The 27,825-nt window shown below is 37.8% G+C and overlaps 2 protein-coding genes across 6 annotated transcripts; one reads left to right on the top strand and one right to left on the bottom strand.

Annotated features, from left to right (window-relative positions):
* Positions 1-3,821: 3,821 nt before the first annotated feature.
* Positions 3,822-15,257, bottom strand: LOC123872787 (calpain-7-like). 2 transcript variants are annotated; one of them, XM_045917313.1, is made up of 12 exons: positions 14,925-15,257; positions 14,293-14,435; positions 13,363-13,489; positions 12,652-12,974; positions 11,513-11,689; positions 10,676-10,822; positions 9,578-9,805; positions 8,592-8,836; positions 7,242-7,441; positions 6,169-6,374; positions 5,415-5,647; positions 3,822-4,827 (listed from the first exon to the last, which is right to left on the bottom strand). In XM_045917313.1, exons 1-12 carry the CDS (start codon positions 15,133-15,135, stop codon positions 4,683-4,685), a joined length of 2,385 nt encoding a protein of 794 aa, XP_045773269.1. In that variant the 5' UTR covers positions 15,136-15,257; the 3' UTR covers positions 3,822-4,682. The 2 variants fall into 2 exon arrangements, with proteins under 2 accessions (XP_045773269.1, XP_045773268.1); XM_045917312.1 differs by lacking the exon at positions 9,578-9,805 and adding an exon at positions 9,909-10,136 and having other exon boundaries at positions 3,823-4,827.
* An 894-nt stretch (positions 15,258-16,151) lies between these two features.
* LOC123872804 (peroxisomal membrane protein PEX14) lies at positions 16,152-25,655 on the top strand. 4 transcript variants are annotated; one of them, XM_045917343.1, is made up of 5 exons: positions 16,152-16,399; positions 20,787-21,050; positions 22,978-23,192; positions 24,001-24,204; positions 24,600-25,655. In XM_045917343.1, exons 1-5 carry the CDS (start codon positions 16,352-16,354, stop codon positions 24,604-24,606), a joined length of 738 nt encoding a protein of 245 aa, XP_045773299.1. In that variant the 5' UTR covers positions 16,152-16,351; the 3' UTR covers positions 24,607-25,655. The 4 variants fall into 4 exon arrangements, with proteins under 4 accessions (XP_045773299.1, XP_045773300.1, XP_045773297.1 ...); XM_045917344.1 differs by having other exon boundaries at positions 24,001-24,208; XM_045917341.1 differs by having other exon boundaries at positions 20,781-21,050.
* Positions 25,656-27,825: the final 2,170 nt, after the last annotated feature.

The raw sequence follows: 27,825 nt of genomic DNA, 5'->3' as shown, positions 1-27,825 counted from the left end.
CTCGACGCGGATTTCATTTTGTTATAACCCCGTGGGATCTCGTTAATTTTAACTCCGATAAAAAGTAGCCCGTACCTCCAAGTTGCAAACTATCTCTTTACTAAATAGATAATGCCTGCGATTTCATCCACTTGTATTTAAGGTTTTTTAAGAATCCCGTGGAAGCTCGGTATTTTTCGGTACAAAAATTGCTTAGTTCTCTCAAAATCATTCTCTCTCTCATCTCTTTATCAAATGTCAACATCGGTTAAGCACTAAAAATCTAGCATAGGTACAACAGACACATTTTCGCATTTATATGGAATATAGTATGGAATATGGATTAGTATGAATTCCATATTCTATGAGAACTCCAATGTTAGAGAAGTGTCTATAATTCGATGTTTAAGAAAATCGTTACTTTCACATTATTCAAATTCAAAAGTCAATAAGCCCCAAGCGAGCTTTGGCAAAAACAACAACAACTCGTACGGACTTACAGCCATAGATCGTGAACACTGAACAGGGTCTGATCTAGCCCATGTAGCGCCAGGGTGCCATCAATATCTTGGCGCCCTAATGTAGGCGTGACCTCAAATGGAATGTACCTACCTACTTAGGAAGTAGGTACCTAGGGGAGTGCTTCTAGAATCAATGGTACCTACTCAGAGGACGTAAAAAACCGACCAAGTGAGAGTCAAACTCGCGCACTGAGGGTTTCGTACTCGGGTATTTTTTCCGACATTTTTCAAGATAAATCAAATACTGTTATGCATAAAAATAAATAAAAATCTGTTTTAGAATATACAGGTAAAGCTCTTTGATATGATACCCCACTTGGTATTGTGATCTTACTTTGAAAATTGAAACACATTTTAATATTTTTTTCTGTGATGTAACCATGATGTAACCACAAATTCACGGCTTTCGGATTTATTCCTTTACTTGTGCTATATAAGACCTACGTACTTGCCAAATTTCATGATTCTAGGTCAACGGGAAGTACCCTATAGGTTTTCTTGACAGACACGACGGATGGACGGACGGATGGACAGACAGACAGACAACAAAGTGATCCTATAAGGGTTCCGTTTTTCCTTTTGAGGTACGGAATCCTAATCATGACGTCATCTTTTAAAATTTTGATTGGTTGGCTCCTCTTAAATGGATACCGGGCCTAAGACCCTGCGCCATAGCTGGAGCCGGCCCTGGCTGTAGCCCGTGAACATTAAAATGAACAAAGCTTCCACTAATGGACGCCCGCTTCCCGCTCTCTTCTCAATCAAATATTCATTGAATCATTGAACAAGGCAAACAAAATGCAAGGGCGCACAAAAAGGATATTAATTTCGACTTATTTAAAAGTAATAAAGTTGGAAACTAAAACCCGACTGCGCTGAAATATTAGAGTAAAATAATTGTTTTAAAAATCTATTATTATTAATGTCCAAACGAGCACTGCGAGCGCCTTTGTGTTCGCGCAAAAAAAAATTGGTTGTCTGTAAAGTCGGTTTACTGACGATAGTTGAACGTGACAACAAAGGCCGAGTGTGCTTCTTTGTCGCTCGTTCCGCGCTCTCGCTTGCACTTCAAGCCTTACATGGAACGCCTCAGAGCGAGGTAACGCCGCATGAGTCATGTTTTTTCGTGCGTGCAGCCGGCTCTATCGAATTATAAGACGTTGTCACGTCAAAAACCGACAGTCGATGGATCAGCTCGAGCGCCGGGCGCGAGCGTTACATGAAATGTTTGTAGTGCCGTCCACACGTAGAATGCATGTTACATTACACGGTGGATTACATTACACGTTACACTCGTCTGCACCCGGCTCCGAACTCGAACCATTTGCCGAATCTCGATAGTGGGGCCGTCTCATTAGGTAGATTCAAATTCGACGGTCATGACATGAGAGAATTGTATCATTTATGCGAAACCGAAACAAACAGGGTTGATTTCATGCATATTATGCTGAATGTACTCCCACGCTCGGCTCGTGTTACACCGGAATCTAATAATTCTGGGACCAGTGCGACCAATTTATGTGAACAAATGTAGCTGATTCTGTTGTATCACCATCTCTCAACTAAACTTTTTTGGTTCTTTTTTTATAAAGAATATTAGCCATGCTAATCATGACTAATACTCCCCTTTCCCTTCCGATGAAGCGTAAAGCTTGTGCCAGGAGTGGGTACGACAATAGTGCAACGGGTGGGGTTTGAACCGCCGACCTTTCGGAATTCAGTCCGCTCCTCAACCGTTGAGCTATCGAGGCTGGTTTTTAGGGTACCGTACATCAAAAAGAAAAACGGAACCCCTATTAGGATCACTTTGTTGTCCGTCTGTCGTGTCCGTCAAGAAAACCTATAGGGTACTTCCCGTTGACCTAGAATCATGAAAGGCAGGTAGGTAGGTCTTATAGCACTAGTAAAGGGAAAATCCGAAAACTGTGAATTTGTGGTTACACATCACAAAAAAATTAAAATGTGTTCACGAAAAAATTAATTTACTAAATTACATATAGATGGCGCAATCCATCATTAACTTAGAGTTTTCTACATAAAAGTGTTAGGTATACCTTGTACGATGGTACGGAACCCTTCGTGTGTGTCTGACTCGCACTTGGCCGGTTTTTTTTGCATGGATTCTTCGTTAAAACATGGAGAAAATAGAATTATTCTAGTAGGTCATAAGTAAATAGATACTAAAATAAGTTCGAAGGTTACGTTATTATGTTGTTGAACTAGTTTGAAATTCTAATACAATATATTATGTATTATGTACCTACGTACATATCCTAAGCAAACTTAATTTCGTTGAGTTGAGTTTGTATTACCAATAGCCTCCTTTACACGGCAAATTAGATAGATAAATTCTATCGCCTGACATCAATATTATTCAAATGTTGAAACTAGTAGTAGTCCGGGAGCCACCAATCCAGAAAACTGTGATCGCGTATTTTTTCCTTTACTTGTGCTTGATACTTTTTTATTTTCATTCATTTTATTTACTTGTGCTACATACCTGCCTTTCATGATTCTAGGTCAACGGGAGGTAGCCTATAGGTTTTCTTGACAGACACGACAGACAAACAGATATCTAACGAAGTGATCCTATAAGGGTTCGGGTTCCTTTTTCCTTTTGAGGTACGGAACCTTAAAAAGGCAATTCGTTGCTCCGTTGCAGCATGATTAAAGGACAGACCACCAAAAAAAAACACACTTTCGCATCACACTAATATTATAAAGGCGAAAGTTTGTATGTGTGTGCGTGCGTGCGTGCGTGTGTGTATGTGTGTGTGTGTGTGTGCGTGTGTGTGTATGTTTGTTACTCTTTCACGCAAAAACTACTGGACGGATTTGGCTGAAATTTGGAATGGAGATAGATAATATCCTGAATTAGCACATAGGCTACTTTTTATCCCAGAAAATCAAAGAGTTCCCACGGGATTTCAAAAAACCTAAATCTACGCGGGCGAAGTCGCGGGCATCGGCTAGTTTCTAATATAGGTAGGTTAGAACATTGAAATAAAAGCACCAAAAAAGTATCAAAACTATTTATTAATATTAACGCTCTATAAAATTCTTTGACAAAACAACTTTATATATTTTATAGTGAACAATTTGATTTTCACACAGTTATTTTACACTATACAATATCACAGTGCGATAGACAAGCAGCTACTACAAGATCAAACAGGAGAAAGATTTCGTCGCATTAAATTATACTTATTTCAAAGATAAATCTATTAGGGCCGGCGCACATATGGCGGAGCGCAGCGCAGAACATTTTTCATAGTTAAAATATTATCGACATTGTTCTCATTGAAATAATATCTAAAATCAATTGCGCGCGCGCAGTCTCGCCCGTGCTCGCGCATTCTCTGGTAGAAATTCGTAATGTGTCACGCGATTAAAAAACTTCGCGGGCATGCTCTGCGCTGCGCTCCGCATAATATTATCTTAGCTAGAGTAACAAGCAGTCTTGTGTTAAAATAATAATTAACTAGGGTAACATATTTTGTGTATGTAAATTAATATTTCATTTAAAAATAATCACTAGTAAAGCAAAAAGCAGTTTCTTATCTAAATCTACTACAATAATATTGTTAACTAAATTGGGTAAATAATAATATTATTTTTTATATTTCCAATAAAAATACACAATAAAAACGTTTACAAACAAACAGATCTTTTAATCATAACATACATGAATCAAATTCATTAGTAAGTGTAACATTCTATTCCGCAATCATAAAATAATTAAAATATTTTGATGAAGCTTATAATTTATTATTTTATTTGAAAAAATACAAAAAAAAATGCATTAGTCCTTAAAATTAATAATATGTCTTTGATTTATCATTAACTCCATAATATAGAATATATATATTTACTATTATTTAACCTCATTTAAACATTTTAGATTTTTAATAGCAGCATAAACTTTATTTATTCCCAGTTTACGACATAATGGTTTTAGTATTCTTGGATAGTCATTTAAAACCGTACCCCTGATCGGTTTCTACGCGGCATCCCCTCAGCCTAGCTACTTAAACTTATATATTACAAGTATTCCTCAAATACAAGGAATAAAAAGCTTACAATATCATGTGGTTCCTTGTATGGACTACTGCAAAGGAACGCTTGCTTTTATACAGTATTCCTCAAATGACAAGTATCTTCCTTCCTCCTGCCAGCCCGCGTCTAGGAGCGAGCCTCGCAAGTGATCTCGCAAGTGGATTTGAGCTCTAGGAAAAACGGTCCCTCCTGAGCCGGGTAGAACGTTGAAGGGGTCAGTACGTACCGCCCCGCGGGGAGGTTGCGTAGTTCCAGTACTACGAAACCAGACCTAAAAAAAAAACTATATTATATACAGGTTGTCGTCAGAATGCTAGCAGGAACTTAGCGCTATTATTATACTACCTAAACACAATCCAATACCAATAATTAATTTGTTGCAAATACTTGTAGTTTTACTGATTTAGTATTTTACAAACCCGCAATATATAGCGTGCAAACTCGGGGTCAACACCCCTCTTATAACGTGGCATTGCCTCCGCGGTACCTATCTACGCAACGTTCGTTGACCTCTAGCGTCAGTTAGATGTTTTTTTTGCAATGCATTGTGAACTTTTAAAAAATATAGATTTTCTTTAAATTTTTCCCGTTTTTCGGTGGTATCTTATCAGAAATCATCAGTACTATCACCCGTTTTCCTTTTTGCTCACGACAGGTCGACATGGCAATCGAGGTATGAGGCGGGGGACCGCCTCGCACGTCACCCGCGCGATCCCACAGCAGGTTAGCGCGGTGGCTGTGTGGGGCGTCCATACCCCGATTGCCATGTCGGCCTGTCGCGAACTGTACAAGTATTTATGGTTATTTTCCTTATACTTGTACCCACCTATAAGTTAAGTAAAAGTTTCAATCCCTTACCTATAAGGCCCAGAAGATTCTCTAAGGAACGGCGCAGTGACATTAGGGTCGTCCAACGCCTCGACCCTAGCATCCACACCCATCTGATACTGCTTGGGTCCTTTGAGTTGCGCAACCAAATTGCACGGGTTGCGCGATTCAGGGACGGTTACAATGTATTTGGGGTTGTTTGGATAAGTCTGGCGATGGTTCTCGCAACCACCCGCGGTTTTACCAGCCCACTCGCCTTTTATCTATTGGAAAAGTGAAAATTTTATGTAGCCATCGGCCAACAAAAATTACAAAATATTCTTTTGAATACACAAAATTAAGAAACCCGGCCAAGTGCGAGTCGGACTAACGAAGATTTCCGTACTGTCTTACAAGAAATAACACTTCAGTTCTTATAATATGTTCGTTCCAAGTTCCAACAGTTGAACTACACACAACCACACGCAAGTTAATGACAGACAGCGTCATCTATAATGGATTTAGTAAACCTATTATTTCCTGAACACTTTTTAATTTTTTGGTGATGTAGCCGCAAATTCACGGGTTTCGGATTTTTCTTTAACTTGTACTATAAGACCTACCTACCTTCCAAATTTCATGATTCTAGATCACCGGGAAGTACCCTATAAGTTTTGATTCGCTTTTCTTGATAGAAACGACGGACAAACAGACAACGAAGTGATCCTATAAGGGTTTCTTTTTCCTTTTCAGGTACGGAACCCTAAAATTACCTTTTTTACTAAAAGAACAAACAATTACTTACCGTCTTACTATACGGATAAGGCTCAATCTTTCCCATCGAGAAAGGGCATGTAGCATACGCTCGAAGCGTGTAAAATATCGTTCGGCTCTTCTCGTACTGTGAGACGACAAGTGTATATTTGTCGCAGCTATTTTCCCCCACTATCAGCTTGCATAGATAGTGAGGGCTGTTTATACGAACCCCGTCTATGAAGGGAGGCGGGTCATCTATAATAAAAAAACGAGTATAGTTAAGAGCGATAACGTTATATGAAATAACGTTACATAAAACAACGTTATCAGAAGTATCCCAACATTAGTGGGACAACAGTATTGGTGGGATAACTGAGGGTGAGACTCTTGTACAATGAGACGACAAAGATGTTTGCCACAACAATTATCACCCACTATTAGCACACACAGGACAAAACAAGAAACTATGAACTATAAACTAAAAACCAATTGTATACAAAGGCAGCGTTATTGCTTGCAATCTCCATCAGGCAACGTTTAATCAAGACAAGGAGTATACTTATCTTCGATAACGTTATATAAAATAACGTAACATAAACTAACGTTACATAAAATAACGCTATCAAAAGTATCTTAAGATAAGTAAGGTAGGTATGATCCATACTAATATTATAAATGCGAAAGTTTGTCTGTCTGTCTTTCTGTATGTCTATCTGTCTGTCTGTCTGCTACCTTTTCACGGCCCAACAGTTTAACCGATTCTGACAAAATTTGGTATAGGGTTAGCTTATATCCCGGAGACGGACATAGGCTACTTTTTATCTCGGAAAATCAAAGAGTTCCCACGGGATTCCCAAAAACCCATCCGCTTAACCGATTTGTATGAAATTTGGTACTGAGGTAGTTTGCATCTCTGTAATTGATATAAGAAACTTTTTATCCCGGGAAATCAAACAGTTCCCACGGGATCTTTAAAAACCTACATCCACGCGGACGAAGTCGCGGGCATCCTCTAGTATAAAATAACGTTACATAAAGTAACGTTACATAAAATAACGTTACCAAAAGTATCCTAACTCCTAAGATAAGTAAGGTAGGTATGATATGGCTATAATTACGTACATGGATAGTACACGCGTCGTCCGTTCTTGTACACGAGCAGCGTGATGTACTCCTTGTTGTCTCGGAAGTCATCTATCTGTGTGATGTGTCGTGTCAACAACAACCACACGGCGCCCTTGCCTTGCACGTGTAGCGTGAACTGCGGGTTTTCGCCGACATTGTACGCGTCCTTAACCGGCCCGTTGCCTGCATCCCATTTCCTACAAGTTATCATAAATGAAGTGGACAGGACTAGGCCTTTAGCATGTTTCTCTATTGGGCATTAGTAACATGAGGCACCTTTTCTTCAACGACTTTATAGTTCTTGCATTTGACGAGGGCGCGGAACTCATGCTTGTGTTTAATTCGTATTGAGCGCTTGCTCGCGACGGATTGATTTAACAGGCACTTACGCAATGTGCCTGTACACGACGAAATCACAAATAAAGTTCACGCGCGCTCGTGAACTGCAAGAACTATAGGTACTAGATATGGGTAGACCTTATTAGGCGTCTTTGGCGCTTTTCTTTCCCAGACACATTAGTAGGCGCCTTGATACGAGTAAATGCTTTGGGTGCTTTTCTCCATTGAACAAGAATAGAGGTGAGAAACCGCCTTTGATGCTTTTTTACCATCAAACACAAGTACACATTTTGTGAAAATTTCAACTCTCTACCTATTAAGTTCAAGAGATACAGCCCGCTATCAGGCAGACGGACGGTCAGCGGACGCTTAGTAATATGGTCCCGTTGGCACCCTTCAAGTACAGGTAACTAAGCGAATTTGAAGAATTCCGACGAGACTAACTGATTCAACGCCCAGCCCAAACCCTAAAATTTTGCAAACATTATCTCTCTTATTCGTGTGTACACCCTACAAAGTAAATGGTACTTACTGGTGTATGCAGTATGTGAATTTGAAGAGTTCCGGGTTCCAGTTGAGGTAGAAAACGTCAAAGAACTTGAGTAATGAGTATGCCAATGTAATTCTTGGTTGTAATTTTATGGTGAAACAATAAAAGATTTATATTTATTTAGTTATGCTCGCGTAGTCGAACCAAAACACTCCGTTGTCATACTGCGCTGTCCTATAGGGATCATAGTTTACGCTTGCAGATTGGCATCCACTTAGGTCAGCATGTTCAGCTAACTCGGCCGGCATTTGACTGTCATAGGCTAAGCTCGCCATCACACGGGTATTTGTGTGAAGTACCTATTATCACGCGTTACGTTGAGTAAACCTTTATCTAAAAAACGTCCTGACTCACTGATTCATCAACACCCAGCCAATCCCTTAGACATAGAAAGCTGAAATTCGGCACAGAGATTATCTCTATTTGTGGGTACACTCTACAAAGTAAATGGTACTTACTGGTGTATGCAGTATGTGAATTTGAAGAGTTCCGGGTTCCAGTTGAGGTAGAAAACGTCAAAGAACTTGAGTATGCTCGCGTAGTCGATCCAGAACACTCCGTTGTCATACTGCGCTGCACTATCGGGATCGTAGTTCAGTTGCGCGCGCAAGTTCGCCGTCCAGTGTAAAGTGTCCAGCTCGCTATAGTTGCCGCGCCAGCGAAGATGCGACCAGGGGTTCTTCAGCTTTAGCAACTTTATTCCCTACGAATAAACATCCACAGTAATCCATACTTAATATTATAAATGCGAAAAAATGTCTGTCTGTCTGTCTGCTACGATTTTAATGAAAGGTACAGAGTTAGCTTACATCCCGGGGACAGACATAGGCTACTTTTTATCCCGGAAAATCAAAGAGTTCCTACGGGACTCTTAAGAATTTATCCGTTAAATGGTACAGAGGTAGCTTACGTCCCGGAAATTAACTTCGGCAATTTTTTATCCCGGAAAAGCAAAGAGTTCCCATGGGATTTTTAAACAAACCTAAATCCACGCGGACGGAGTCGCGGGCATCATCTAGTATAACATATATAAAACTAGCTTATGCCCGCAACTTCGTCGGCTAATTTCAATTTCAACCCCCTATTTTACCCCCTTAGGGGCATAACTTATTTGCATGCCTCAGCCCAATTCATCTAGTGGTTTGAGCATTGAAAGATCAGTCAGTCAGCTTTTCTTTTTACATATTTAGAAGAAGATAAGCTGCAATCATTAGCAGCCTGATAGTCCAACAAGACAAGATTACAAGATCGTGACGCGAATCGGTATGGCAGTGTATAACAGATAATTGAAGAGTTCAAATTAAAATCCAACCGCGTGCTAGAAATTGACGCGTCTATATTCTTCTCCCTCTCACTTGCACTATATGTCTGTGCGCAAGTGAGATGGTATGATTTACGGAGCTACGATTCGTTTGTTTGTTGGCACTAGTTATGTGATACTTACGTTAACAAGTCGCACGTCCAGTACAGCGTATGCGTGTGTGGCCACGAGCCCCGTCCGCTCCGCGTCCGCATCTTCTAGCTGTCCCGTGGCCACGGTGGCTAACACCTCCCCTCTCTCCAGTCTCGTGCGAATGGTGTCGTACAGGGCATCAGCGTTGAAGTCCGCCTCGCCATCACGGATCGCACATCGCTCGGGAATCCAACCGGTGAGTGCATGAAGATCTATATTCTTCTCCCTCTCACTTGCACTATATGTCTGTGCGCAAGTGAGAGGGCATGATTTACGCAGCTACGATTCGTTTGTTTGTTGGCACTAGTTATGTGCTACTCACGTTAACAAGTCGCACGTCCAGTACAGCGTACGCGTGTGTGGCCACGAGCCCCGTCCGCTCCGCGTCCGCATCTTCTAGCTGCCCCGTGGCCACGGTGGCTAACACCTCCCCTCTCTCCAGTCTCGTGCGAATGGTGTCGTACAGGGCATCAGCGTTGAAGTCCGCCTCGCCATCACGGATCGCACATCGCTCGGGAATCCAACCGGTGAGTGCATGAAGATCTATATTCTGTATAGTCAAGTGTAAATTAAAAATTTATAACACCCCCGACAAGTGAAGGTTACATCAGTGACTAGAAAAGAGCTGATAACTGTCAAACTGCTGAACCGATTTTCTTGGATTATAGCTAAGAACACTCTCGATCCAGCCACCTTTCAAACAAAAAAACTTAATTAAATCTGTTCATTAGTTTAGGAGCTACGATGCCACAGACGGATACACAGACACACACGTCAAACTTATAACACCCCTCTTTTTGGGTCGGGGGTTAAAAATAGAATAGTGTAGATTTAGAAAAAATACGCACCAATGTAACTTTGCATAAGTAGAACATAAATTAAAACAATTTTTTTCTAAAATTGCTGAATAAAGAGGTTATTCTACTTATTACGAAATTTCAATACAAAAATAAACATTATTTGACAATTATCAAGTAAATCATCTCTTTTATTTATGTACAACAAGTAATAAAAGTGTTTACAAGAATTGTATCTATTTGTTTTTTTTTTAATAACTAAAAATGTAATATTATCTCTCCTTCCACTTACACTGTTAGAGCCAGGAAAGTCGTATCCTCCCATAACTTTCATGTAAGCCTTCTCAAGCATAGACACCCAGAATTCGTTCTTATTACTTGAATATGAGCATAATAATCTGCCATATTTGCTGTAGGGCAGTCGATCATCGATTATTATCTGAAAATAAATTGATTTTTATAATTTTAAATGATCAACCCATTTCCGCCCCACTACTGAGTACGGGTCTCCTCTCAGAATGAGAAGGGTTTAGGTCATAGTCTGCCACGCTACTGGCCCAATGCGGATTGGCAGACTTCACACACCTTTGAGAACATGGAGAACTCTCAGGAATGCAGATTTCTTCACGATGTTTTCCTTCACCATTACAGCAAGTGATATTTAATTGCTTAAAACACTCTATTATATTTTTACATTATTTTAATTTTAATTACAGAAGGAGCAAAAAACTGAATGAAATCTGTTGAAAGTACCATTTTGTAGAACAATAGTACCTTTTTGATCAAAATCATGAACTTTGGACTTATTTTTAGCAAAGTATTGATTTTTTTGAAGTGAGTTCAAGTTTGTATTCAGAAGACCCATTTACCAAAATACCATAATTTACATTTTTTATCTTTTTAAAGTTTGTTTTCGAGTTTTTTGTTAAATAATATTTGAATGGCCAAACCCTATTCCTCAAACTTCTTCTAACTCCATTCAGATGCAACTTAACCATATATTTTTCAAAGGAGTTATATATACAGGCTGCTTGTTTTTGTTCTTGGGGTAGATAACCAATGTAATCTATGATTAATGAGTAGTACAGAGCATAGACAAACTGAGACAATATAAACAATTTAAACATACCTTTCTCCTAACTCCATTGAGATGCAACTTGACCATATATTTTCCGAAGGGGTTATATACAGGCTGCTTGTTTTTATTCTTGGGGTAGATGATGGATGTTATGATCTTTTTGTTAAAGCGTCTCTCATACAATGCGCTAACCGCTAGAGACGCCACAAATGAGCAGTCCGATACTATCTAAAATCAAAGTTAAAATAAATATTAAATACAATATTAAATATTGTATACTAAAGACTGTTAGGTCATTGTTCAATATTGATTTAAATTATTAGAAATCATAATATAAGATTATTTATTTGTTTATTGGAGATAGATTAATTAAATTTTCTGCATCTAAAGCGGATTGCTAACGGAACGCTAGCGGAAGCGGAAACTAAGCTCCTGACAAAAGCGTATTATACAATCGAGGATTATGCACGGGATTTCAATTACTTTTATACATGGCATAATATTGTATTATGTATATCAAATCTTCGAAAAGAGCAACCGCTGAGTTTCTTGCTGGTTCTTCTCTGTAGGAAAGGCATTCCGAACCAGTGGCACATGTTTTGACGATTCAAAAGTACTTGTAAAAGTTTTTTGAATTTTGAAGACTTTTTTTAAATTCATTGACAGGAGTGTGGACACTGATGTTCATTGGAACAAGTTGTTTCTATGAAGCATTACATCTAGTGGAACAATTATATCGCTGAGTAGTAGCAATCGTGAAAATAAATAAACAGAGCGTGCTGACAATAAATTAAACGAATGCAGTGTGAAATTTTTACTAAGTACAGTTTTAGATTCGCATCAAGAAACAAGATCGTCATCAAACGGCGAATATAATGTTAGTGGTTGTCAGTTAGGAAATATCCATATCCATATTTAATATTATAAATGCGAAACTGTGTCTGTCTGTCTGTTGGACGGTCTATACGCTAGCTTTTCACGGCTCATCCGTTTAACCAATTTCAACGAAAATTGGTATAGAGATAGCTTGCATTCCAGGGAAGGACCTTATGGACCTTATTACCTAATATTACCCCTGCAAAAAATCACATCAATCCGTTTCTCTGTTGCGACGTAATTGAAGGACAAATTAACAAACCAATAAACAAACATTCTTTCGCATTTATAATATGGGTAGTGATAACACTTACAGTCTGTTTAATACTGAAGCAATCCACATGGTCCCCGACTATCATTTTAGGGTCACTGGATACCTCATGTGGGCGGACCCATCCATCAAACTCTTTCTCCTGCTTAGATGACAGTTTCAACTCGCTCGCTCTGTCCTCGAAAGGTAGGGCATATTGGAACTTCTCTGATAGATCTATGTCCATGAATGGTAGGAAACAGTTGTTGTTAATGTTGGACGTCATACGCAATACTTCTTTTTCTTCTTCCGTGTACACTTGTTTGCCTGTGACCTTTAAATGGACACTCTGTTCTCTTTGGAGTTGTGCTCTGCTTGGTGATATTGCTGTGGAAATTAATATCTTATATACAAAAGACGGGCAGTGCGAGTCAGTTTCGCGAACGAAGGGTCCCGATAATAAGATAAGGGTCAAGATATACCTAACACTTTTATGTAGAACACTGCAAGTTAATGACGGACTGCGCCATCTTTATGTGATTTAGTAAATTAATTTTTTCATAAATAGATTTTAATTTTTTTTATCATGTAACCAGTTCACAGTTTTTGGATTTCTTTTTACTTGTGTACACACTCTCCGAAATACACCCTATAAAACACTGATAAGCCAATAAATATCTGTTTGTTACCTTTGCTAAATAAACAAAACTTATTTGTCTGTAAGCTTACTGTCATCAAGTAAAGACACAAAATAGAACAAAAACTAGATATTTACCAGGTTGTTTTGGTCCAGTGATGGATAATGCGCCCAATTTCTTAATGCCCTTTATTTCCTCTGCTCTATCCAAAGCTTGAACTGCTAAACCATTGATCCTCGTTTTTATGTCTGCGTTGCTCACTTTCTAAAAAATAGTATAACTGTGAGAAGTCCTAGGAGACCCGAGGGAAGCAACTGAGTTCTTTCTTGTTCACTCATATGGATAATAATAAACCCTGACCAGCAAATTATCTATTTTTATTTCAATCGAATTATTATTACTGGAAAATAATTTATTAAAATTAATATTGATCCTATCAACCAATAATAACCAATAAAACATTCAAAAAAATAACTTAGTTAAAATAATGTCACACTAGCAGTGATAGCATAGTGGTTAAGAAGTCAACCTCCTATTCAGGAGGTTGGGGTTTTGATCCCGAGCACCACTAACTTTTCAGAATTATGTGCGTTATTAGATATTTAAATACCACTTGCTTTAAGGGTGAGGAAACCCTGCATGCCAGGTTATGAGTTCCTGAGAGTTCCATAAAGTTCTCAAAAGTGTGTGAAGTCTGCCAATCTACACTTGGCCAGAGTGGCGGACGATGGCTTACACCCTTCTCATTTTGAGAGGAACCCCAGTAGTAGGGATGATGATGAATCTCTCTGGTACTTTGTCTCATTCACTCATTTGGGCAACTAAATGTGCTGCCCAGCCAATGAGGTACATGTCATTGCTGTGTTTGTTCATTAGTTTATTTCACTTTTTGCCACTAGATTAATAGAACACACTTGAAATTGTGTTAAAATAAGACAGATTTATGTAAGAGATATACATGTCTCGTTTTAACTCTGCCTGAAGTCTAAACCAAGTCTGAGTGCTGTCTCACCCTAAGATCCCCATCCCAAACACCTGATAAGAAGTTTCAAACTATGAATACTTACCACACTAACAGCTAATTCTACAGCCTGAGTGTACAGCTGTAATGCCAGGTCCTTTAAATTAGCTTCATCAGCATCTAAAGCTTGTTGCATGAGGAAGTAACATTTTTGCATCAGTCGCTCGCTCTCTTCTTGTTGGGCTCTTTCTGTGGAATTACAGTAACTCTTAATATTTTAAATGAAATAAGGAGGAAATAGTGAACCCATCCAGTTCTGTTCACCAGGTCATCCAGCCTTGCCAGCTCACCACCAGTCCACAAAATTAAAATTTTACAGGACCGCTTAGTATGGGACTAATCCAGTATTGTATGAAAATGCAGTTTTTGAAACTATTTCTACACCAATTTGAGCCTGTTTTCATTGAGAATAATAACAGGGATCAACTTAAACACTAGACCTATGACATAGTGTGGGAGGATAGCAGGGAAATCCCCTTTTGTCAAGACACTCACACACATACTGGCAGGTAGGTAATTAATTTACATACAAACAAGCGTTTAGATCTACATTCCCTAGGGCCATAACTAAACAATATCCACAAGCAATTCAGAGTACACAATAAAAGTATACCACAAAAGCCCATGAGTCATCATTACTCAGTACAAGACTGCTGACTAGAGTAAGTAAGACTGTACCATTTTGCTCCTGCAAGAAGGTGGCCCTTCCAAGATACTCCTTAACTTTTTGTCGTAGATCTGCTTGGCTTTCTGGCGACACCTGACTGCAAACTCTATCGAGAAGTCTTGCAGCAGTTCTGTAACATTCTACCGCTTTTTCCGATTGCCCAGCCTGATCGAAAGTCACAGCTAGGGACGCCGCCTCCGTGGCATTCTCAAAGTCACTCATTTTACCACTACTTTCTTATTGTATCAGAATTTTTTGCATTTTATAGAACAAAATAAACACAAAACTCGCACGAACGAAGTCGGAGACAACAAATAATAAGTAATAACCTCAAAACCTGTGTATTATCTGTATTGTCATGTCAAGTGTCACTCATTTTTTTTTCTCTCTTTCGTCTGGCTTTACACTGATTAGCCAATGTCAAGTTTGTAGTTAATTACAAGTTACGGAAAAGGTATGGACCCCGTCTGTGACGGCGCTCGCCGACATACGCACGGCACCCCCTTAGAGCGCTTTCCAGTCAATTTTAACAAAAAAAACACTACAAAAAGGCAGAGCACGCCCGCCAGCTAACACCACACAGACGAAGTCCAGTGTCACTCATCAATCTTTGTGTGTCAATTTCAGTGTTTCCACTTTTAAGGATTCCCCCAATTTTAGGGTGAAAGTACTAATATTTTGTACGACTTCAGGCTTTTTGTATGTTGACAGGGATCTTTCTAATTTGGGATAAAATTGGACTTCACGTGGGTGGTGACTATATTTTTTAAACTCGACTAACGTATTTTATGTTTTTTTATAAAACAAAAAGGTAGGATGAAAAAGACGTTTTTCATTTTGCAACTTGAAATAACAGCCTATTTTTATTTTATAGGTAGGTATTACTTATTAACCTCCAGGTCCTAATTATATTTATTGGTGTGAGACAAAGTATTTGAAAATTCCAGATGATTAAACGCTTTCTTCAAGTTTAAAAATTCAATGAAAGATAATATTATAATAAAATATATTTTATTTATTTAAGAAAAATATATGCACAGTTCACAAATTATTATAGTTTAGGTGACCACTTGAGTCGTAACTTGAGTTTTTCCACCAGTGAGTTATTTTAAGATCATAAAATCCATTGAAACCATGATTATACGCCCTAAATCAGGATTTTTCTTGGGGGAAATCCTACAGAAACTAGGGTAAAAGCAAAGTCGAAGTGGAAACACTGGTCATTGTCAATTAATTTGTCAAAGACCAAAGTAGGAGTTTTGTCTTCACATTTTGTTCTGTGATTTTAGTAGTATAATAAAGATGAAAAGTGATTTATTTTTGTAGGATTTTTATCTAATTCATTGCTTTATAGATTCCTATTTTAAAAGTATTGTGCAAATTGTGATAGTGCTTCCGTGAATAACAAGAACAACAACAGCATTTAGTTTCTTTTGAAATGGCATCGGAAATTGTAACTTCAGGGACAGATATCCGCGAGAATTTGGTGATTATCTTTAAATTATTAACCCTTTAATCACTCTTCATTAAATCATAGTAATTCCGTTGAATAATTCGCCTGACGACATCACTTTAATGTACGAGAACGTTGGGCTCTTTTACATATTATAAACATTGTTGGAATATTAATTAAGTAGATAACAAAAAATCTTGAAGCAGGTAAGTATTATTACAAAGGAAGTTTTGTACTCCTATTTACCTCTCACTACTTGTGTAAAATTTTAATACTAAAGCTGTATTATTTTCATCTTTACAATTTTCCTTAACAAAACCTACCTATATAATTACTTACATTTCTATTTTTACTAACTTCACGTGATTAGTTTTTTTAATCATATTACTATTTACTTACTTAACATGCATAAGCAAGACCTCAAATTGTGAATATGAGTGTAACTTATAGCCCCCTCACAAAAATGGTCTTAAAACTGGCAACCATGTTATTCTTTGGCTACAGATCCCTAAAAAGGGTTAAATACTACTCAAAGTTTGGTTAAAATTGGGCCACTATCTATAACTCAAGATGGTTTGTTTCACACTCAAGATGGTTTTAATTTGATGGTACACAGTAGGTAATTGTATCTGAGTTAAGGAGTAACAGCAGTGGTATATATCACCCTACATTAGAACATTCAGACAACCTTTTATTAAGGTGTTATGCTGCACTTTTCTACACAAATGAGTTTTGTCAATGTGACTTATAAAAAGTAGTAATACTGTATTTAAATACATTCATTTGGTCATTTACTTTTTACCCTATCTCATTCATTAATTTATCATTTATTATCGCTCCCATACTACTTATCTGTATATAACTTTGATAATAAGAAATCAAAACTTGATCTCCAATCCAGCCTTAAAACAACATTATGTCATATACTTAATTATTTAATTGTATTGTAATTAAGTCCTGATTTACACTTTGTGAAGTGCAAGTGCAGGTGACAAGTAAATAGTTAATGTTTTTTGGTATCAAGAATTAAAATATATATGTTTTTCACGATAGCGATAGCTTAGTGGTTAAAGTGTCCACTGACTGCCTACTATGCCTACCTATTTGCAGGGGGGGGGGGGGGGGGGGGTGTTCGATTGTGGCCATGTGTCTCTAACTTTTATGAGTTATGTGGATTTTAACTTGCTGTGGCAGTGAAAGAACATATTGTGGGAAAACCTGCATGCCTAGAGTTTCCCATAATGTTCTCAAAGGTGTGTGAAGTCTGCCAATCCGCTCTTGATCAACGTGGCGGACTACAGCCTAAACCTTTCTCATTCTGTGGAGATCTGTGATCAGAAGTGGGCTGGTAATGGATTGACGATGCTTCAAAATCCATGTTTCTGTTCACACACTGATTTTACTACATACCTACTCACTAATCACTTACACTTCTCACCTATTTGCTATATAACCAAGTGTAAATCAGGCATAATATGACCTTGTTACTGTCATTGAACTCTGATGATATTTGCATATATAGCGTATCAACTATCAACATTATGCAAAATTCCAATACAGAATGGGTAAGATAGCTTAAAAATAGATAAGGATGTTTTAAGTTTTTTTGCTGCAATACTTCATTTCTCTGATTAAGGAATTTCATTTAAGTTCACCAAATCGAATTTAAGCTCATATTTCACACATCAATTTTATTGTATTATAGTTTTCAAATAAAAGTGTTCTAAAAGTTGCATAATAAAACGAATCTTAGTCACCTTGACTGACTGATTTATCAAAGCTCAGCTCAAACTACTAACCTTTTGAAATTTCAACCCCTAAGGGGGTAAAATGGGGGTTTGAAAGTGTAGTCGACGTGAACGACGTTGCGGGCATAAACTAGTTTAAAATAAAGATCCAAAAAGCAAAATGTATTGAAATTGATGCCCGTGACTATAATATGTCCGCGCGGATTTAGGTTTTTTAAAATCCTGTGGGAACTATTTGCTTTCCGGAATTAAAAGTTGTCTATGTCAATTTCCGGGATGCAAGCTACCTCTGTATCAAATTTCGTATAAATCAGTTAAACGGATAGGTCTTTAAGAATTCTGTGGGAACTGATTAATTTTCTGGGATAAAAACTAGCCTATGTAAGCTAACTTCGAATGAACAAATTTTCACAACTCCCCAAATCTGATTATGGCCGGAGAGCCGATCGCAGATGGACTTATTGGAAACAAAAAAAAAAGTAAGCCAACTTTGTATCACGTTTATCAAAATCGGTTTAACAGATAGACAGACACACTTTCGCATTTATAACATTAGTATGGATTAAAATTATCGGTTTTATAGTCGCATTTTGTTATTTGTATGGATTAAAATTATTGGTTTTATCGTCGCATTTTGTTATTTGTATGGATTAAAATTATTGGTTTTACAGTCGCATTTTGTTATTTGTATGGATTAAAATTATTTGGTTTTATAGTCGCATTTTGTTATTTGTATGGATTAAAATTATTGGTTTTACAGTCGCATTTTGTTATTTGTATGGATTAAAATTATTAGTTTTATAGTCGCATTTTGTTATTTGTATGGATTAAAATTATTGGTTTTATCGTCGCATTTTGTTATTTGTATGGATTAAAATTATTAGTTTTATAGTCGCATTTTGTTATTTGTATGGATTAAAATTATTGGTTTTACAGTCGCATTTTGTTATTTGTATGGATTAAAATTATTAGTTTTATAGTCGCATTTTGTTATTTGTATGGATTAAAATTATTGGTTTTATCGTCGCATTTTGTTATTTGTATGGATTAAAATTATTGGTTTTACAGTCGCATTTTGTTATTTGTATGGATTAAAATTATTTGGTTTTATAGTCGCATTTTGTTATTTGTATGGATTAAAATTATTGGTTTTACAGTCGCATTTTGTTATTTGTATGGATTAAAATTATTAGTTTTATAGTCGCATTTTGTTATTTGTATGGATTAAAATTATTGGTTTTACCGTCGCATTTTGTTATTTGTATGGATTAAAATTATTGGTTTTACAGTCGCATTTTGTTATTTGTATGGATTAAAATTATTTGGTTTTATAGTCGCATTTTGTTATTTGTATGGATTAAAATTATTGGTTTTACAGTCGCATTTTGTTATTTGTATGGATTAAAATTATTAGTTTTATAGTCGCATTTTGTTATTTGTATGGATTAAAATTATTGGTTTTATAGTCGCATTTTGTTATTTGTATGGATTAAAATTATCCGTTTTATAGTCGCATTTTGTTATTTGTATGGATTAAAATTATTGGTTTTATAATTTTCAAATAAAAAGCTTCCATCGTAAAATCATCGTAAAATTTTGCGTATGGGCCTAAAGGAACTCATAACTCCTACATACTCACCATATAACGATTATCAATTAACCTACTAACCTTAGATTGACCAACACTAAGCTACACACAACATTAATTTATAATCAATATTGATAGTTGGACCGAGTTTTGCTAGTATGTCAAGGGAATCCAAATAAATCTATTACTGAAATATTCACATTAGAATATTTGTGTAACTTAAAAGCTTAATAATCCATACAAATATTATACTTGTAAATGCGAAAGTGTCTTTTTTATTTAGGTACAAGTTATGCCTTGACTGCAATCTCACCTGGTGGTAAGTGATGATGCAGTTTAAGATGGAAGCGGGTTAAACTGGAAGGGGTATGGCAGTTTTTATTAAACCAACACCCCTTTGGTTTCTACATGTCATAGTACCTACCGGAACGCTAAATCGCTTGGCGGCACTGCTTTGCCGGTAGGGTAGTAACTAGCCACAGCCAAAGCCTCCCACCAGACCTGTCGGTCTGCTGCTTTTCACATTCCATCCACTTAACCAATTTTGATGAAGTTTGGTACAGAAATACCTTGCATCCCGGGGAAGGACATAAGTTACTATTTATCCTGGTAAATCATCACCATCATTATTAACCGATAGATGTCCTCTGCTGGACATAAGTCTCTTGTAGGAACTTGAACTGGAACTGCGATTCGTTTGATGTCATATGTCCGCTTAGTGGAGGGTTTTCAAACGCTGCGTTTTTCGGTGTGAGGTTGTCTAGCATCTTGTTGGAACCCCAACGTCTATCGGTTTTATGAACTATGTGCTCTGCCCATTGCCACATCAGCGTTTTCTTCCTTTGTGTTGAAAAAAATTACTCTTTCGTCACTGGCAGTAAGCCATACCGTGGCTTAGCGGTTAGAGCGTCGGGCGCGAACCCAGAAGACGCAGGTTCAAATCTTGCCGGTTTTGCAATTTTTGATATATATTTAAAAAGATATGTATTTAGCCTTGACGTTTAGGTAAAAAACGCTATCATAAAAATTATAAAAAAAAAATACACGTCATAAGAAGCGGTTTAAAGATAACTACCAGTTCCAGGTGACCACAGCAATCAAGTTCCTATCAAACCCAAACGTGCAACGATGTACCATGGAGAGCAAGGAGCGATTCCTGCGCAGCAAGGGTTTAACCGACGCAGAAATCCACAGAGCCATAGAGAAATGTGCGGGGATGCTGGACGTGCCATCTCTGACGTCTGAGCTGATGATGTTCCAACACTCGCGGAGATCCTGGTTCCGAGAGAGGATCGTGCCTCTTATAGTTTACGGCGGGTTTATATATGGCTGCTATTGGTTCTATAAGGTTAGTGTGATTCTCCTCAACCTGTATATAGCCTCATCGACGCAGAAGAAAATTTTCTATGCAATAAATACTTAAAATCATTATTAACAATCTTTTCACCTACTTTTGACGTGACAACGTCTTATAATTCGATAGAGCCGGCTGCACGCACGAAAAACATGACTCATGCGGCGTTACCTCGCTCTGAGGCGTTCCATGTAAAGCTTGAAGTGCAATTGAGAGCGCGGAACGAGCGACAAAGAAGCACAATCGGCCTTTGTTGTCACGTTCAACTATCGTCAGTAAACCGACTTTACAGACAACCAATTTTTGATTTTTAACTAAGGTTTTCCTGAACAGTAATTTTTTGTTCCTATAAGCAATCCTTAAACTTCCTCATTCAACCAATTCTTCAAAGTGCTTAAAAGTGCAAAGTTTTTCGTTAGTGCATGGCTACCTGTTATTTTTTAACCCCCGACCCAAAAAGAGGGGTGTTATAAGTTTGACGTGTGTATCTGTGTATCTGTGTGTCTGTGTATCTGTGTATCTGTCTGTGGCATCGTAGCGCCTAAACGAATGAACCGATTTTAATTTAGTTTTTTTTTGTTTGAAAGGTGGCTTGATCGAGAGTGTTCTTAGCTATAATCTAAAAAAATTGGTTCAGCCGTTTAAGAGTTATCAGCTCTTTTCTAGTTTTCTTGTAGAAAAGAAGGTTAGATAACCGTTAGGTTCATAATATTGTGTCAATAGACAAATATCAAGCTGTCAAGATGGACGTTGCCTAAATACATAATTGAAAATGATGTTTTGGAAAACTCAAATACTTTGGATCGTCGGGGGTGTTATAAATTTTTAATTTACACTTGTAAATACCCTGATCAACCCAGTAAAACTGGGAAAACCGTTTTTGCATATGTTTCCTTCCTGCGACCGTTTAAAATTGTTTACGTCATATTTTTTGTTTATTTCAATTTCAAATTGCTTAGTATTGTATACCACATAGGTACATAATACATACATTTCGAAAAGACCACAAAATATAAAATCAAATGAAACCATTTTTCACGCTTGACCACAATCACACCTGATGGAAAGTGATGATGTGGCCTTGACTGGGGGAAGATGCACTATAATTGCTTAACTTAATGGCAAATCAGTCAATCAGTTCAATATGAAAAGTTGTTTAGTACACCGCTTCCACTTTCTTTAATTTTTATATCCTTTATTCTTAGGTTGCCTGGAAGAGATCGCTATTTTAGCGATAAGACCGCCTATTGTACAATCTATTTTTTGTTATAAATTTCTATGTAGGTGTGTGTACCTACCTACAATAAAGAATATTTTACTTTTCCTTTTTAGATCTGTGTTAAGGACAACCTTCCCCATCTATATTAAATAACTAGCTGATGCCCGCAGCTTCGCCCGCGTGGATTAGTCAGATCCCCTGCAGCATCAGGATTGAGGAGTTGGACTCCAAATTTTTTATGAAACAATGTCGCAAAGATCCTCTATCGATTAAAAAAGAAATGACGCAAATCGGTTCAGAAATCTCGGAGATTTCGGTGTACATAGGTAGAAAAACACAACTCCCTTTTTGAAAGTCGGTTAAAAAAAGTAGCCTATTTTACTCCCTGGTAAATTCTCTACTTGTCTGTGAAAATCCCGTCAAAATCGGTTCAGCCGTTCCCAAGATTAGCCTTTTCAAACAGACAGACAGACAGACAGACAAAAATTTTAAAAACGTGTGATTCGGTGTTGGTATCGTTCAAATAACCATATGAGCTTAATATGAGGTAGTTATTTCGAAATTACAGACAGACACTCCAATTTTATTTATTAGTATAGATATCCCGCACTGAATATTACGTGGGCATGAGTGAATAGTTAGTTACCAGTTCACATTCAAAAAGTTTCCTCATTAGTCTCAAACATCAATTCACCTTTTCAGAACTGCATACGACACCTACTATTCGTGGAGCCTCCGAAGCGCAAAACCTCTTTAGAATGCATGGATGAGGTCAGGAAGTCACTGGACGTTATGAACGCAAGCATATCGTCTTTGCGCGGGGAGATGCAGACGTGCGTCAAACAGACTACGTTGAAAGCGCAGCTGGACAACTTGAAGGACGATATCGCGTCGGTTAAGGGAATTCTGCTCAACAGGTTAGTTGAGTGACTGATGGAGTTGATAGGGACTTAGACAACATGTAATATTATGTAGGCTGCTTGTGCATCTAAGTAAGAAGAAAGGTGATGCAAAATTATGTAGGTTAGATTAAGAAATATCTTTAAGACAATAGCTTATAAGATTTCATTATAATTACTGTTTTTTATACTCTTTATTTTAAGGAGTTTTTTCCGTTTGGAATATGTCACTCTATAAGGCATCTACATTATACAACCACTTACTTGCGTAAGGCCTTTTTGTGCAACCGTAACAGAGCCTTAGCCTCATCCGACAGAGGTTGGGATAGGGCTCGCCGCCAATCTGGCATGGGAAATCGAGTGAATACCGCTTCTCCGCTGCCTCGTTACGAACACATTCCACTAATAAGTGGTGATATAATTACTGTTAGTGCGTAAGAGAGTCGATCATAATCTTTCAACTAATAAAGACGTATATTACCAACGCTGTCTTCCATCGTTTAAACCATCAACCACAAAAGAAATAATATTTCAAACTGCTCAGAGCTCCAAAATGTAAGAGCGCGCGCCAATGGTGGCTTTCCAGGGTGCAAAGGCGGGGGCTCTAAAGGTGGCAAAATTTGGAGCCCGAGATGGTTTTCACGAAAAATTTCACACGCTCAATGTACCTAACGAGTATTTTAAATTATCTTGTCCAGAAAAATCTATCTCAGAAAACGGATTTTTTCGGATACTTTCAGTCAAAAAACGTGTAAAATGTGTAACAGGAAATAGTCTATGTCAAAACTTGTCATCATTACTTAAAAATTTCTCTATTGCCTTGTAGAAACCAATTTCCCGCACTCAAAACGCGAACAGAACCGCCATCGATACCAGCGTGGCAGCGGCAGTCCGAAGAGGCGACGTCCACCGAAGCGGCGGAACAGAAGAAGCCTCACCGAAGCCGCAGCCAACGCTCGGAGTCCGGCGGCTCCAACTCCAGCGAGGGCGAACACGCCACGAAGAACAGCGACAGCAGTCTGGAGATCATGTAGGTATACCTTCACATATCATTGTATAGTCGAACCGGCCGGCTCGGAGCTAATAGCCATAAAAGTTAACTAATTAGGTAAAATATTCCAAAAGATCATAAGTAACTAGGTACGTACATACACAAAACGCTAACTTAACTGTTTACGTTAAAGTTCAAAGTCAAATGCCGTCATTAATAATAATTACAACAGATTTACTAAATATTTTTCAACAGGGTTGCAACAAGCGACTGGTTCTCGAAAGCCCGGAAATCCCGATCAGTCCTTCTTTAGAACTGAACCACGCGTTTACACCTAGGTAGGTGTAAACGCGCGTGTAACTTAAATTAAAAATTATTATGTTTATCTTGTGTATATTGTCTTATCTTAACATATCTTTATCTTTTGTTTCCAGAACATGAAACTCATCATTCGGGTAGAAAAGGATACTGGTGTATAGTTAGTTATTGGACAATATTAATTTTATGGTTGTTTGACTTTACTAGCTAATGCTAATTAAATCATGTGTTAATTTTAACTTGCCGTGATTACCTACTTTTAATTAAGTTCCAGTAACAGACAGCTTTTAGACAGAAATAGATATTGGATTTATATAAAATCGATTTTTTGATCGATTTAAATAAAATCGATTTCCTGATCGATGTCAAAGCATTTATTAAAAATAGGTGACTTTGTGCACTTTTAATAATTGAACAGTTTCACATTTTTTAATACAATCGATATATTTTGTGATATAAAAATGGAACTAAATTGATTTGATGGTTTTTTAATCGAAAAAGTAACTATGTTTTGCCTTTGCATCCTTCAGTTCAGTCTCTCTTTATTCAATTAAAAATGAGTGTAATAAAGAGTAAGTATTTTAACTGAGACGGTTCGTGAAGTGGGGCGCGGATTGCGGGAGGGTGACAGTAATAATCAAGGAATTGAACGTCCCTTTCACTCTCCTGGAACCCGACTCGTGACTGACTGAGATGGCTAGTGAGGGACAATTCACTGTCTCAGTTAACCTGTACTATGTCGTTATCAATTTAGTTAAACAGTTTTAACCTAAGTCTTCTTAGCCACGCTTCCCATTATACATAACGTTAAAATTAATGGATTTAATTGATTTCATTGTTAATATAAATTAAATATTGTTAAGAGTGCAATGCAAATAGAATAATGTAAAAATTTAAGTTGTACCCGGTCTGACTAAATCCAAAAGTAGTCAAAAGACCGACGACTTGTACAGGCTGTAAACAAAACGCTAGCAAAAACTTAGCGAAATTAATAAACAACCTTAAAACAATCCAATGCCAATAACCATTTGCCTTATCTTTGTAATTTTTGTGATTCAGTATTTTTTAAACCCACATTGTATTTAATCAACTGGGGGTTTTGTGGCGTTGAATGTACAAAAACTCTCTGTATATTTTTAAGTTTAATAAATATAAAAAATATAGCATGCAGAACTCGGGTCAATGCCCCACCTACGACGCAGCATTGACTTCGAGTGGCCTATTTACGGAACTTTCGTTACCTCTAGCGTCAGTCAAGTGTTTTATTTGTAATATATTAAAAATACAGGATTTAAAAAACACAGTATAGTATCTTATCAGTAATCATCAGTACTATCACCTATCTTCGTTTTTGCTAGCGTTCTAGTTACACCCTGTATAATGTTGGTGCTTATCAGGGAAGGGGGAAGTCCAACAGTGGACCTCCATGGCTGACGACAATGATGATGAGTGTAGTCAGTCCGGCTACAACTTACCTAATCTAATGAAGTATACCTAGTTCTTGCAATTCACGAGCGCGCGTGAACTTTGCTTGTGGTTCCGTCGTGTACGTAAGCAACAAAGCTAATTTTGCACACGTCCATAGTCCCTTGTACTGCCGGGTGCAATCCTAGCTTTGTTGCTGACTGTACAAGCATATTGCGTAAGAACCGGTGCCCACTTGTCGGATGTCGGGCCCGGATTTTAAACTAGATATTCCAGTGGCAGAACATTTTATATGAAGCTATTCACACTTGTCTGAATCCGATTTTGTGTCAAAATGTTCTGCCACTGGAACATCCGATAAAAATTCGGGCCCGACAGGAGACAAGTGGGAACGGGCTGTAAGTGTGCGTGCATGTCGGACCAATCAGTCGCGAGCAAGCGCTTACAAACACGCACATTTACTTTTCTTATATATACCGATACAACACAAGTATGAGCCACGCGCACTCCTGAAATGCCAGAATATAGGTATAATATACCTAATTTTAAATTCAAAGAAGTTGTATGATATACAACATTCCAAAAATTGTACCTATGTTATTGTATTTTGAATTAACTGTGGGTGATAAATAAACCAATGATAACAAATTAAATTTGGTTTTACTTGCTTTCACCCCTATTCACTTTTACTTTGTTTTTTATTGCTGGTCAAAATATATAACGGTAATTTTAACTGCTTGTCAATGCAACTAGATCATAGATAGTAGTAAACGGTAACTTTTAAAAAAATACACATAGCCAGGCCTTTTTTTTTTGGTTTCCTCACCAAAAAAAAAGGCCTGCTAAGTCCATCATGGATACCACCGGCCACGGGGAGCTCAGTGGTTATGTCAGACTCCTACAGACAAAACCTCAAGAAGTTCTATCCCATTGTTGATGACGGGGTACAAGGGACAGAGGACACCTCGTTACTCCGCCAACGGATGACCGCTACAACAGACCCACCTACGCGGTCCCAAACACCGTTAGAGGCATGCCGGAACCTCAGCACGTCAACCAACCCAAGGACTTACACACACTGTGAGCAATGGACCGCGGTTTACATTATCCACAGGTCCTCCCGAGGGCTAGGACTCGCGGAGAGGGTAATTCTCTCTCTACGTTCCTCATCCTCAACATCTTCCTCGCCCGTCGCCAAACTGGACAGGCGAGAAACCGGTGAGTCAGCCAGTGAATGAATGAGTGATGAAACATCACTAACCACACCCTCCGTCCTGGGGCTACACCCCATGGGTGCGTCTACTGCGCTCTCTGCTCACTCAGAAGAACGCGCAGACAACACCCTCCTGCCTGCCAAGTCAATTAGCCATGGCTAACAATATCCCATGGCCGTACCTACTATAGTTTCTTTAAGAGGGTAGCATTAAAACAAAAATAATCAATTTTATAAGATTTATTTACAAAAATACATCACAAAGTATAATATTATTATATTGAGCTTAAAGTCCTGTATAACGATAGAACACTTTCACTCCAACAGTTCTGTAATGTTAGTATGAGCTTCTACATCTCGCCAACGTTAATAGAATTCGAGCATCGAAACAAATTAGCATTAAAGTAAATTAATGTACTTTAACTGTCGCGTTTTAAAGCTTAAGTTTGTCCACACATCTACGCTCCAAGCGGAAAACTGTCTATTTAAATAAAAATCGATGGTACTGAATGCTGGAATGAAAAGGACTAGATAAAATGGATAGTCCAGCCTACTGATTTGCCTACTGCTGGGCGATTCCGAACACTCGATTCGGTAAGTTATCGTACGATAATATGTATTTTTCATTTTATCGTTCGATAACTAACCGAATCGAGTGTTCGGAATCGCCCAACTGATTCGCTAACTCAGTGTCTAACACTGAA

This window comes from Maniola jurtina, chromosome 15 (genome assembly GCF_905333055.1).
Source record: "Maniola jurtina chromosome 15, ilManJurt1.1, whole genome shotgun sequence".
NCBI classification, from domain to species: domain Eukaryota; kingdom Metazoa; phylum Arthropoda; class Insecta; order Lepidoptera; family Nymphalidae; genus Maniola; species Maniola jurtina.
Note: the sequence above shows the minus strand (reverse complement) of the source record. Positions and strands in the feature narration are given on the sequence as shown.